We start from the raw sequence: 13,363 nt of genomic DNA, 5'->3' as shown, positions 1-13,363 counted from the left end.
AATTCTTCACCCGCCTTGCCTTTTACTCTGTTTTCCGCCAATCTATGTTAGGGTAATTGAAGTCCCCTGCTATTACTGCTCTATTATTTTTACATTTCTCTGAAATTTGCCGACAGATTTGCTCCTCTATCTCCTTCTCACTATTTGGGGGTCTATAGTAAACACCCAGCAATGTAACAGCTCCTTTTTTGTAACACCCTAAGATTGCTGGTGAAATATTTCACGGAACATTTCAAACTACTGGTTGAAAGCAACGATGTTGTGCTGAAGACGGACAGAATCGAGGCGATCCGAGTATGTTTGTACCACACGGGCAGCTGATGTTTATCAACTGTTGCTTCATTCAGAGTCTGGAGAAAGAACTGAATGCTTCTACATTCAAGTGATGCCGCTTGCTGTTGTCCCTACAATGCTTTCACTTTCCTGTGAGCTGCTTTTCTTTCTCCAATTTGCTTTCCCACCCTGCTGAAGGTGCTGGCCTTTGCTTGTGCATAGTTCACCCAAGTGGTAGTTCTTTCAATGTGAATCTAGGCAAGAAGTATTGACCTGGGGGGTTGGGTGGGGAGGGAGTTGCATCAGATCCGAGCCAGATCCTCTTTTCTCCCATTCAAGTCCCACTCCAGAGACTTGAGCACAATATCTAGGCTGACACTCCAGTCCAGTATTGAGTGCTGCACTGTCAGAGGTGCCGTCTTTCAGTTGAGACGTTAAACCGAGGCCCTGTCTGCTCTCTCGGGTGGATGTAAAAGATCCCATGGCACTATTTCAAAGAAGAGCAGGGGAGTTCTCCCCGGTGTCCTGGGGCCAATATTTATCCCTCAATCAACAAAACTAAAACAGATTATCTGGTCATTGTGGGAGCTTGCTGTGCGCAAATTGGCTGCCGCATTTCCTACAACAGCGACTCCACTTCAAAAAGTACTTCATTGGCTGTAAAGCGCTTTGGGACGTCCGGTGGTCATGAAAGGTGCTATAGAAATGCAAGTCTTTCTTTCTTTCTTAACTCTAAATAGATTCAGGGCTCGAATTTCCAAGCCCCATGGAGGCGGGTTTGGATGCAGGAGTGGGTGAAAATTGCAGAATCGGGGGGCACGAACCCTTCCCGTCCCCAACCCGCCTCCATGCCCGTTTCCCAGGAGGCATGTACCCGACCTGTGCTGGCAGCAGGTAGATAACAGGCAGTTTTTGGCCTAATCCCTAGTTTTAGCCCTGAAGTGTGGGCTGCCTGTCAGCTCCAAACCACGCCAAGTTAGCGTGGCGGACCGTCGGGCTGAAGGACTTGGAGGGTTCGAGATGTCCGGTGTTCAGGAGAGTGATGGGTGCAGAGGTAAGTGTGTTTGGTGTGTATAAAGTGTTTAAATAAGTTTTACTTACCTTTACTTACTAATGCAGGCTTCCTTCCTTCAGGTCTCGGGAGTCCCTCATCTCACCGGCACAGAAAGCAGAATGGCCGCGAGCTGTCAAAAGTTGCAGCATTCAGCTTTCTGTTCTGGAGAGATTTCTAACTGAGTCTGTGGAGAAGTCAGAAGTCAAGTTCGAAGTCAGATTGTCAGTGTTTGACAGCTTCACAGAGCTGTCAAACGCTGATATTTCATCTGTCAAAAGCTCTTGACAGATGAAATGCCAATCCCTGACATCACCTGTAACCAGGTGTTCCTTAATTGGCCTGCTGAGCCCGCTGGAGGCAGGACTACAACCCAAAAAGTGGGACTCCCGCCTCCATCACGTCCCCATTAACAAAATCTAGCCCTCAGTCTTTGAACCATCTAGTATATCGTTTCCCTACTCCTCGCAGAATGTCCTGCACCAGTTCAGTAATCTCCTTCACCCTGGCACCAGGGAGGCAACACACATTTCGGGACTCACATCTGCAGTAACATCTGTCTATCCCCCCGCCTATTGAATTCCCTATAACAACAGCATTTCAACACTTTCTTGTGCCCCTCTGTGCAGCCAAGACTTCCATGGTGCTGTGGATTTGTTTTTGACTGCCCTCACTGCCCCCCCACCCCGAGATGTGCATTTATATATTTTGTATGTTTCTGTGTATTCTGTGTAATTCACAGACTCACAGACATGAAATCTCAGATGTCTGCCACCTTGGCGATGTCAACAGGGGCCCGCAAAGCATCGCAGTACTCCAGCACTCTGTCCTGGTGCAGAGCCCTCCGAGTGCTGAGGCTCAGTTCCAGGAGAGTGGCCTTGGTTCCATGGGAGAGCAGCTCCTGTCCTCTCTCAGGACAAAAGCATACCTCCCCCGCCACCCACTCCACCAGTGCCCTTGTTAGTGCCACACAGCCAGCTGGGTCAGACTGCCCAGGCCCAGGCCCAGGCCCAGACACTTCAGTCTGTAGCCGGGCCGTCAAGGCTCAGAGCTGCTTGAGCTCAGCAGCCTTCCACCTCCCAAACTGTAGACACTGGGGAAACACTTCATATGAGCACGTAAGGGAAAGAAGCATGCAGGATAGACACTAATGGCTGATTCTTAATTATTGCTGCTAACTATTAGATAGAGATGGAATTGCGTTGATTGATAAATTTGTTGTTAGTTCTGGATTTGGTGTTTATAGTTGTAGTGAAGTGAGGGCAAGACCCGCAAATTTGGACTGAAGGAAGGCAATCGGATGGTGACTGTAAGGAAAGCGGTAAGGATTGTGAGGGCAGGGGAGTTTGCCACTTGCTCGGGCCCCCAGCCATCCGATTCTCGCCCTGAGTTAAAAGGACGGGAATTGGATCTAGAATGATGTCACAATGAATTTGCAGAATGGGCGTGCAATTGGCAAATGAATTTCAATATAGGTAAGCGTGAGGTGGTGCATTTTGGTAGGAAGAATAAGGAGGTCACACACTCCTTGGGCAAAAAAAGTCTAAATGGGGTAGAGGAGCAAAAGGAACTAGAGGTACAGATACACAAGTCACTAAAAGTAGTGACGCAGGTTACTAAGGCCATAAAAAAAAAGCCAACCAAGCACTGGGATTTCACACTCGGAAACTGTGCACAGTTCTGGTCTCCATATTATAAAAAGGATGTAGAGGTACTGGAGTAGGTGAAAAAAAGATTCATGAGGATGTTACAAAAACTAAGAGGATATACTTATCAGGAAAGGCTGAACAGGCGGGGGCTCTTTTCTCTAGAAAAGAGAAGGCTGAGGGGTGACCTGATCGAGGCCTTTAAGATTATGAAGGGGTTTGATGGGGTAGATGAAGAGAAAATGGTTCCACTTTTGGGGAGTCCAAAACTAGAGGTCATAAATATAAGATATTCACTAATAAATCCAATAGGGAATTCAGGAGAAGCCTCCTTGCCCAGAGAGTGGTGAGAATGTGGAACTCACTGACACAGGGAGCGGTTGAGACGAATAGCACGGATATATTTAAGGGGAAGCTAGATAAACACATGAGGGAGAAAGGAATAGAAGGATACATTGATAGGGTGAGATGAAGAGAGGTGGGAGGAGGCTCGTGTGGAGCATAAGCAGCGCCATAGACCAGTTGGGCTGAATGGCCAGTTTCTGTGCTGTAGACTCTATGTAACTATGTAACACAGAGTTGTGTCGCACTTAGAATACTGTCACACGCAGAATAGCATTACCATCAAATAGTGTCATGCTTTGTGTCACCCATTGAATACAGTCCCACGTCGAGTGATGTCACACTTCGAGTGGTGTCACAGTTCGAGTGGTGTCATAGGTCGAGTGATGTCACCGTTCGAGTGGTGCCACAGTTCGAGTGGTATCACAGGTCGAGTGGAGTCACAGGTCGAGTGGAGTCACAGGTCGAGTGATGTCACGGGTCGAGTGATGTCACAGTTTGAGTGTTGTCACATGTCATGTCACCAGCACTCTGTGAACGTTCACTTTGGCGTGCGTCAGTATCCTTTAGGCTGGGGTTTCCCATTAACCATGACTTTCCCTGGTGTTCCGTTATATCCAGTTCACAGTGTAACATATTGAAGATAAATATGGCAGAAGATTGGTCATAAATGAAAAAGCCGTCACTCCTGAAGGAGTTGAACTGTGGTGAAGCTAGGCCGACTGAAACAGAGACTACAGCAGAATCATATACAATACTTTATTCATAGTCCCCTTATACACACAGCAGCTCCCAGCTCCCATTAAATTAAAGTCAATATTTACACGCAGCTGCCATAAGGTGCAGCAGTCTGGCTGTACATTGCGTTCTCGGGTCTCCACTAGGAATACCGGCAGTGTCCCATGGCACCAGTGCACCGTGAAGAATGAAAGAGTTTTTTGGGCTGGATCCATTTTCTCAGGAAGGACATGGTTCCTGCTCGTGTGCCGATTTGGCCTCTTTCTCCTCGGCCTCGATTTCCTCCGTTGTGGGGATGGAGTTTTTCTTTGGCCGCCCTTTGGGTTTTGTTGGCGCCTCTTGCCCTCCTTTTAGGACCTGTATTAAAGAAATGGGTTTAAACACGGACGTCAACATCTGGGCAAACTGCCGAGTGATAGTTGTGATAGAAAGGAGAGCGGGAAGATCCTAAACCCATTTAAACACACTGCGGGCTAGAAATTTAATCGCACTCAGAAATGGGCAGGCAGAGGGTGGGAGGCACATTGTACACCTCTGTTAGTATTGACTCAGGCTACCTTCTAATGTCGCAGGGGTGCAACCAGCCCTACCCGCACTACTCATTGGCTGAACACCTGTCGGGGATGGGGGGGAGGGATGTTGCGCGTCTATGATGCCACTTAAAAGGTAGCCAGCATCTCTTGCTGCAGACACCAAGCAAGAACTTGTGTGAAGAGCAGGCACCAAGGATCTCCAATGCTGCCTTGGAGACCCTGGTGGGCAGTTGAGAGGAGGAGAGAGCCCTCCAGGCATCTACTCTGCCAACAGTGGGAAGAAATTATAGAGTATCTCAATGCCAGAAGCACAGCATCCAGGACATGGCTGCAATGACACAAGAAATGTAATGATTTAACTAGTGTTGTTAAGGTAAGAAGACTGCTCTCTTACTCGCTGCTCTCCGCTGCACCACTTACAGCCTCATTAATAACAACACTGACAGCATTCACAAGACTTCCCGTCACTTCCCACCACACTTCACTACACCGCCTTCTCCTCAAACTCACACACCACTATTACAGCCCTCTCTTACCCACAACACATCTCACCTATCCCACCAGGACAGCTACATTCTCCCAACACCACTCACTAACACACTCCCTTCTTGCAGGCAACAGGCTGCCACCGGAAGTGGAAGATCTCGTCTGCACACTCGCTCCCCCTTCGAAGAGAGCATGCTGGCCATTGTGGGCAGGGGCAGAGTGGAGGCTGTGGTCACTGGTGACGCTGGAGCAGATACCGAACAGACATTCTTCACACCTTAATCCTCACCCACACACTCTGCGTGACAAGCTGCAGGTGCTTTCAACATCCACTTCTTTCTCTCTGCTCTCCTTTCACACCGCAAGCTAACCCTTGTCCCTCCCTTTCAGCTGCTGAGAATGTGGAACCCCCTGTGCCACTTCAGGAAGAGGAGCCCAGCCTTCCTGAAGATGTAGCGTCACTCGATCTCACCCTCGCAAGCACCAATTCAGATACTGGCACCACTTTAGAGGCTAGGTTAGAGGAGGGATCTAGGCCTGGTGTCTCACCGGATACAAATGCACAGGAGCCAGGACATGAGGACAGGACATCACAGGTGCCAGCTCACCAGAGGGAGAGATCACACAGGAGCTCTGCTGCAAAGGAGTCAGGTGCAGTCTTTGAGGGCCCAGGCTACCGAATAAGGCTGATGGGAAATGATAGGTGCACTGGTCAGCCCGCCAGTGAGCTTGCGCACATCACTCCTGCGCGCTATTCTCATGCAGAGCCCTCGGAGTGCTAAGGCTCACTTCCAGGGGTGTGGCCTTGGCTTCATGGGAGACGCACATGCTGTCCTCTCGCAGGAGGACAGCATGCCTGCTCCCATTTCCACCCATTCTGCCAGTGCCCTTGTTAGTGCCACACAGCCAGATGGGCCAGACTGCCCAGGCCCAGATGCTGCAGTCTGTAGCCGGGCCCTCAAGGCCCAGAGCTGCTCAAAGCCGCCCACCACGGCCATCTGAAGTGTCCTCAATGGAAATTCAGCAGCCTCCCAGCTCCCAAACTGTAGACACTAGGGAAATACTTCAAAGGAGCACTAGGATAGGGAAAGGATCACACAAAACAGACACTAAGGGCTTACACAAGGGCGAGTTGTGATTTTTTTTTGTGAATGCTGACATGCATTTGATTTTTGTTCTGGATTTGGTGCTGGTGTTTATCTTTGCCTTCCTTCACTCCACACATTGGTCTGGCCCTCACCTCACTGCAATCAGATGGTGGTTGTAAGAAGAGAGGCTTGGCTTGTGGGACTGTTGCTGAATGGGGAATGAGAGGGCTGATTGAGTTGAAGCTCTCCTTGATCAACTGGGCTCCGAGAGCTTGGGCAGGTAGGGGCTCTCGTGGTCACTGCCTCTCCTCCTCTTCCTTCTCCTGCTCTTGCTCCAGTTGCCCAGGTGGTGGAAAGAGCTGGTCCCTCCTGATGGTGAAGTTGTGCAGCATTCAGCAGACGATGAGAAATCTGGATACCCGCTCAGGGTTGTACTGCAAAGTTCTTTCCGAACGGTACAGCGGAAGCGTTGCTTGAGCAAGCCGAGTGTTTGCTGTGGCAGCATGGCTCTTGCTGCAGGCCAGCTTTGCAGCCTAATAGGAGTCATGAGCCATGACCGGAGGGGTTAGCCCTTGTCACCCATTAGGTGGCCTGGTTGGAATAAAGGCGGCACAGAGGACCGGCCCAGGATGAAAGAGTCATGACTGATGCCCGGATAGCAGGCACAGACCTGTATGATATAGTCTATAATATCCAAATGTGGTGTCGACCAGTCATTACATCACCTTCTTGTAGGATAGTGAGCCTCTGAACCAGGCTACTGAATACTGGGAAACATAAAGGGGTAATACTGGAATTCTGGGAAGCTAAGGTCTTCAGGAAACCCAAGATAAAGGGACCCCAACACTCAACCAGACCACCGGCAAATTTATACTGGAACCACAAATATCATAAACCCACTGAATTACCAATCTTCGAGGCAGAGTGATGGGGAACCTGGTCATGCGATTTAAAAAAGGACCTTTTACGGAGACATCAAGTCATTGAAATGGTCTCTAGGTGTGGCCAGTTGCTATGGAATTTTAACCATAGACCAAATGGTCGGGTTTCCACCAAACAGGCAAACCCTGACCATCAAAATCTTCTGGCATACGCCTCTCAAAATTGATTGACACATTGGAAGGGAGTCACGTGACCCAGTTACCCCCTTCTTAACTGGACATTAACATTTAATTTTGGAAAGGGGTTTGTGTCTGGGAGATTTTAAATACAAAAGGTCATGCCTTCCCCTCTTCCTCAAGCAGTCTGAGGAGTTTTATAAAGGTTTAGCAAAACTTCCTCGCTCTTGTACTCTTTGCCTCTATTTATAAAGCCCAGGATTTTTTTAACAGCCTTATCAACTTGTCCTGCTGCCTTTCAAGATTAGTGTATGTGAACCCCCGGGTCTCTCTATTCCTGCACCCCATTAAAATTATACCATTTAGTTTATATTGTCTCTTCTCATTTTTCTTCCAAAATGCATCACTTCACATTTCTCTGCATTAAATTTCATCTGCCATGTGTCCGCACATTTCACCAGTCTGTCTATGTCCGTGACAGTAGACATGTCTTCGAACAAGGTGGGTTAAATGCAACCTTCATTGACTCAGAGGTTTACATACATTATGGGGAAATGCTTTGATGGGGCTAAAAGAGTTAAATTATGAGGACAGATTGCATTGTATTCTCTTGAGTATAGACGATTAAGGGGTGATCTAATTGAGGTGTTAAAGATGATTAAAGGGTTTGATCGGGTTGATAGAGAGAAACTATTTCCTCTGCTGAGGGGAGTCCAGAACAAGGGGGCATAACCTTAAAATTCGAGCCAGGCCATTCAGGGGTGATCTCAGGAGGCACTTCTTCACACAAAGGGTAGTGGACGTCTGGACTCTCTCTCCCCATAAAGCTGCTGAGGCTGAGGGCCAACTGAAAATTCCAAAACTGAGAGTGACAGATTTTTGTTAGGCAAGAATATTAAGGGATATGGAACTAAGGCGGGTAAATGGAGTTAACATACAGATCAGCCATGATCTAATTGAATGGCTGAACAGGCTCAGGGGGCTGAATGGCCTCCTCCTGTTCCTATATTCCTATGACTGTGATTATCCCTAAAATGGAGTCAACTCTTTAATCAGATGTTATGTCTGTAAATCAATTATTTTCAATAAAAATGCGTCAATATTCCAAATGAAGAGGTGTTTTATAGGCTGGTCAGATTGATACGAGAGAGGGGATGGTAGTGGGTGGGAGCCCAGGTCACAGGAAGGTGCTCTGTGTGTACAGGTGGATATTTCTCTCTGGGACCAGTGTTGTTCTGAGACGATTGCTGGGTTGGATAAATGAACAGATCCTCAGAGGATAGGCGAGTGCGGTTTCTTAAACTTCCTGTGCCAATTCCGAATCATCCTCTGCTGCTGCCACAGGCTGATGGCAAATAGATTTAATTAACGACAGTGGTGAGTGTGTGGAGTGAGCAGCTCAGACAGGCAGTGAGGGCCGATGATGTGGGAAAAGGAAATTGAGTGATGTGAGAGGGTGGGAGTACGGGTTAGTGTTTGGGAGTGTCCAGATAACCTGTAGTCTTTTACATAGAATTACACAGAATGTACGGCACAGAAACAGGCCATTCAGCCCAACTGGCCCGTGCTGGTGTTTCTGCTCCACACGAGCCTCCTCCCAACATTCTTCATCTCACCCTATCATCATATCCTTCTATCCCTTTCTCCCTCATGTGTTTATCCAGCTTCCCCTTAAATGCATCGATACTATTCGCCTCAACCACTCTCTGTGGTAGCGAGTTCCACATTCTCGCCACTCTCTGGGTAAAGAAGTTTCCCCTGAATTCCCTATTGGATTTATTAGTGACTATCTTATATTTATGGCCCCTAGTTCTGGTCTCCCCCACAAGTGGAAACATATTCTCTACGTCGACCCGATCAAACCCTTTCATAATCTTAAAGGCCTCTCCATCAGGTCACCCCTTAGTCTTCTCTTTCTAGAGAAAAGAGCCCCCGCCTGTTCACTCTTCCCTGATAGGTAGAACCTCTCAGTTCCGGTGTCATGCTTTTCTGGTCCTGTACTTTCCGATGTTGCTGTGGAGTCCAGCCTCTATATTCATGGCATGTAACTATCTGAAGGGGGAGACTCCCCGCAGAGCCACATTATCCCACATCAATCGCACTGCAGATAGTTGCTGCAACTAGTTCAAGTGCCATGGTTTTTCTCAAAGTCTTTTAATCACTTTAAAACAACACTGCTAAACACTTAACCCCAACAGCCCATTGTAAGCAGTGCTCCATCAAACAGAGTAACTCAGCTCACCATCTTCTTCCACTTCATTCTTCGGTTCTGGTACCAGGTTTTCACTTGAAGCTGAGTTAATCCCAGTGACTGTGCCAAGTCCAACCTGAAGAAATGCAGAAAACAAATGTGTTAGAGCAGTGAGGGTGTAATTAGAGCAGACAGTGAGGGTGTAATTAGAGCACACAGTGAGGGTGTAATTAGAGCACACAGTGAGGGTGTAATTAGAGCACACAGTGAGGGTGTAATTAGAGCACACAGTGAGGGTGTGATTAGAGCACACAGTGAGGGCGTAATTAGAGCACACAGTGAGGGCGTAATTAGAGCACACAGTGAGGGTGCAATTAGAGCACACAGTGAGGGTGCAATTAGAGCAGACAGTGAGGGTGTAATTAGAGCACACAGTGAGGGTGTAATTAGAGCAGACAATGAGGGTGTAATTAGAGCAGACAGTGAGGGTGTAATTAGAGCACACAGTGAGGGTGTAATTAGAGCAGACAGTGAGGGTGTAATTAGAGCACACAGTGAGGGCGTAATTAGAGCACATAGAGGGTGTTAGAGCACACAGTGAGGGTGTAATTAGAGCACACAGTAAGGGTGTAATTAGAGCACACAGTGAGGGTGCAATTAGAGCACACAGTGAGGGTGCAATTAGAGCACACAGTGAGGGTGTAATTAGAGCACACAGTGAGGGTGTAATTAGAGCAGACAATGAGGGTGTAATTAGAGCACACAGTGAGGGTGTAATTAGAGCACACAGTGAGGGTGTAATTAGAGCAGACGGTGAGGGTGTAATTAGAGCACACAGTGAGGGTGTAATTAGAGCACACAGTGAGTGTGTAATTAGAGCAGACAGAGGATGTAATTAGAGCAGACAGTGAGGGTGTAATTAGAGCACATAGTGAGAGTGTAATTACAGCACACAGTGAGGGTGTTATTAGAGCACACAGTGAGGGTGTAATTAGAGCACACAGTGAGAGTGTAATTAGAGCACACTGCAGGTGTAATTAGAGCACACAGTGAGGGTGTAATTAGAGCACACAGTGAGGGTGTAATTAGAGCACACAGTGAGGGTGTAATTAGAGCACACAGTGAGGGTGTAATTAGAGCACACAGTGAGGGTGTAATTAGAGCACACAGTGAGAGTGTAATTAGAGCACACTGCAGGTGTAATTAGAGCACACAGTGAGGGTGTAATTAGAGCACACAGTGAGGGTGTAATTAGAGCACACAGTGAGGGTGTAATTAGAGCACACAGTGAGGGTGTAATTAGGGCACACAGTGAGGGTGTAATTAGAGCACACAGTGAGGGTGTAATTAGAGCACACAGTGAGGGTGTAATTAGAGCACACAGTGAGGGTGTAATTAGAGCACACAGTGAGGGGATTATTAGAGCACACAGGGTGTTATTAGAGCACACAGTGAGAGTGTAATTAGAGCACACAGTGAGGGTGTAATTAGAGCACACAGTGTGGGTGTAATTAGAGCAGACAGTGAGGGTGTAATTAGAGCACACAGTGAGGGGATTATTAGAGCACACAGGGTGTTATTAGAGCACACAGTGAGAGTGTAATTAGAGCTCACAGTGAGGGTGTAATTAGAGCACACAGTGTGGGTGTAATTAGAGCAGTGAGGGTGTAATTAGAGCACACAATGGGACCTCCGGACCCCTGCGTGGGACCTGCAGACCCCTGCGAGGGAGCTCGAGACCCCTGCGTGGGACCACCAGACCCCTGCGTGGGACCTCCAGACCCTTGCGCGGGACCACCAGACCCCGGCGCGGGACCTCCAGACCCCTGCGTGGGGCCACCAGACCCCTTCGCGGGACCTCCAGACCCCTTCGCGGGACCTCCAGACCCCTGCGCGGGACCACCAGACCCCTGCGCGGGACCTCCAGATCCCTGCGCAGGGCCACCAGACCCCTTCGCGGGACCTCCAGACCCCTTCGCGGGACCTCCAGACCCCTGCGCGGGACCACCAGACCCCTGCGCGGGACCACCAGACCCCTGCGCGGGACCACCAGACCCCTGCGCGGGGCCACCAGACCCCTGCGCGGGGCCACCAGACCCCTGCGCGGGGCCACCAGACCCCTGCGCGGGACCTCCAGACCCCTGCGCGGGACCTCCAGACCCCGGCGTCAGACCACCAGACCCGTGCGTGGGACCTCCAGACCCCGGCGTCGGACCACCAGACCCCTGTGTGGGACCACCAGACCCCTGCGCGGGACCACCAGACCCCTGCGTGGGACCACCAGACCCCGGTGTCGGACCACCAGACCCCTGCGCGGGACCACCAGACCCCTGCGTGGGACCACCAGACCCCGGCGTCGGACCACCAGACCCCGGCGTCGGACCACCAGACCCCTGCGCGGGACCACCAGACCCCTGCGCGGGACCACCAGACCCCTGCGCGGGACCTCCAGACCCCTGCGCGGGACCACCAGACCCCTGCGCGGGACCTCCAGACCCCTGCGTGGGACCTCCAGACCCCTGTGAGTGACCTCCAGACCCCTGAGCAGCCGCGCAGCTTAATGGGAGCATTGTTGATCACCTTTTTTAATATTTCCCACTGCCGTTCTAGCTCTTTTTCCAGTTTACCTTCCCTAGTTCCATTCTCATCCCCTCATAATTTGTACTTTGAAAGCAATTAATTGGTTGTGAAGTGCTTTGGGAAGACCCAAGGCTGCGATAAGCTTCTATATAAGTGCAAGCTCTTATAGGAGCTGTATTTCCAATGAGGAACTCACTGGAGAACCCTTCACTTTACAGATGTGATGATGATGATGATTGGAATGCTTTGGCAGAAAGTGCAGCAAAGTAGGGCTGCCCCGGTTTGTGTCTCCACATTTGGAAGAAGGAGGCTAAAACGGGCTAATACTGTGTCCAACACCCAAAGGATAAGGGACTAGGTTTGATGTCCACACAAAGTCTATAAAGTAAAGCCTGCTGGTCTGTCCCTGCTACACAATTACAGAGGCTGCACACTCAGCCTAGGAAAGACAGTCCTCTTGTGGCTTCACACACACACTCCAACTGCAGCTAGACTTTATCACTGCCTCTGCAATCTGCAACTACAACTTCATCCGGATTTGGAAAGGTGAACCACATGTATAACAAATCCGAGCTGTATGGTGCATGTCCATCTACTCACACACACGCCGGAGTACGCGGTGGTCACTTGGGAACCGCTTTATTGCTCTTTAAACTTTCAACATCTCAATACTACAGTATTGGTTTGAAGAACAACACAGCACATCGAGACAGAAACACAACCGAACAGGAGGAGAACCAGTGGAGAACACCGAGAGCGTGGCCAGGGGATAACAACAGGACTCCCTAAAGGCGAGAGCCAGTACCATCCTTTTCCAGTTACTCTGTCTCCCTTTACTCACTCACCCACTCGAGTACACTCAGCACATACCCTAGCCACGTAAGCACTGCTTGCAGCCAGCATTCCAACATACGTTTCTGTTTTCATAAACAACTCCTTATGCAAGCGAAACCAACCCTCCCTACCGCCAACACCTCACAGTACCCTGCCACATTCATTCCACGCAGGGCAAGCAGTCATACAGGCACGTCCGACTCCAATGGTTAGTCTGAGGGCAGTCAATCAGAGCGCAGAGGAAAGGTGGCTGCATAGGATGATGGCAGTGCAGCTCAGGTCCTTCCTCAGCACCAGACCTCTGGGATTCCAACCTCATGGTGCCTGTATTTAAAGGGAAGATGTGACCCGAGTACCTGTCCTTCTTGCTGTCATTACTGAGTGTGTCAAGCACCCTGCCAGATTGGCAGTGACTGTGGGGAGTCCAGTTCCTATAACTCTACAGTCTATGTATGACCCTTTACCTGACATTCAGTCCACCATGGAGTGTGTGGCAAGTTCAAGGTGATGAGCATTGAAAGTCCCAGTAACAGAGGCCCTCAC

General features: G+C 49.5%; 1 protein-coding gene across 2 annotated transcripts in view; it reads right to left on the bottom strand.

Annotated features, from left to right (window-relative positions):
• Window positions 1-4,052: 4,052 nt before the first annotated feature.
• barx2 (BARX homeobox 2) overlaps window positions 4,053-13,363 on the bottom strand; it is a 32,653-nt gene continuing 23,342 nt past the window's right edge. For both annotated transcript variants that reach the window (XM_085968183.1, XM_085968184.1), the window contains exons 3-4: window positions 9,458-9,542; window positions 4,053-4,407 (exon numbers count right to left, since the gene is read on the bottom strand). In XM_085968183.1, coding sequence (XP_085824309.1) covers window positions 4,270-4,407; window positions 9,458-9,542 — 223 coding nt within the window. In that variant the 3' untranslated portion in view covers window positions 4,053-4,269. The remainder of the gene's footprint in view (window positions 4,408-9,457; window positions 9,543-13,363) is intronic.

This window comes from Somniosus microcephalus, chromosome 26 (genome assembly GCF_052327205.1).
Source record: "Somniosus microcephalus isolate GS21.2 chromosome 26, FLI_Smic_1.0, whole genome shotgun sequence".
Taxonomy (NCBI): domain Eukaryota; kingdom Metazoa; phylum Chordata; class Chondrichthyes; order Squaliformes; family Somniosidae; genus Somniosus; species Somniosus microcephalus.
Note: the sequence above shows the minus strand (reverse complement) of the source record. Positions and strands in the feature narration are given on the sequence as shown.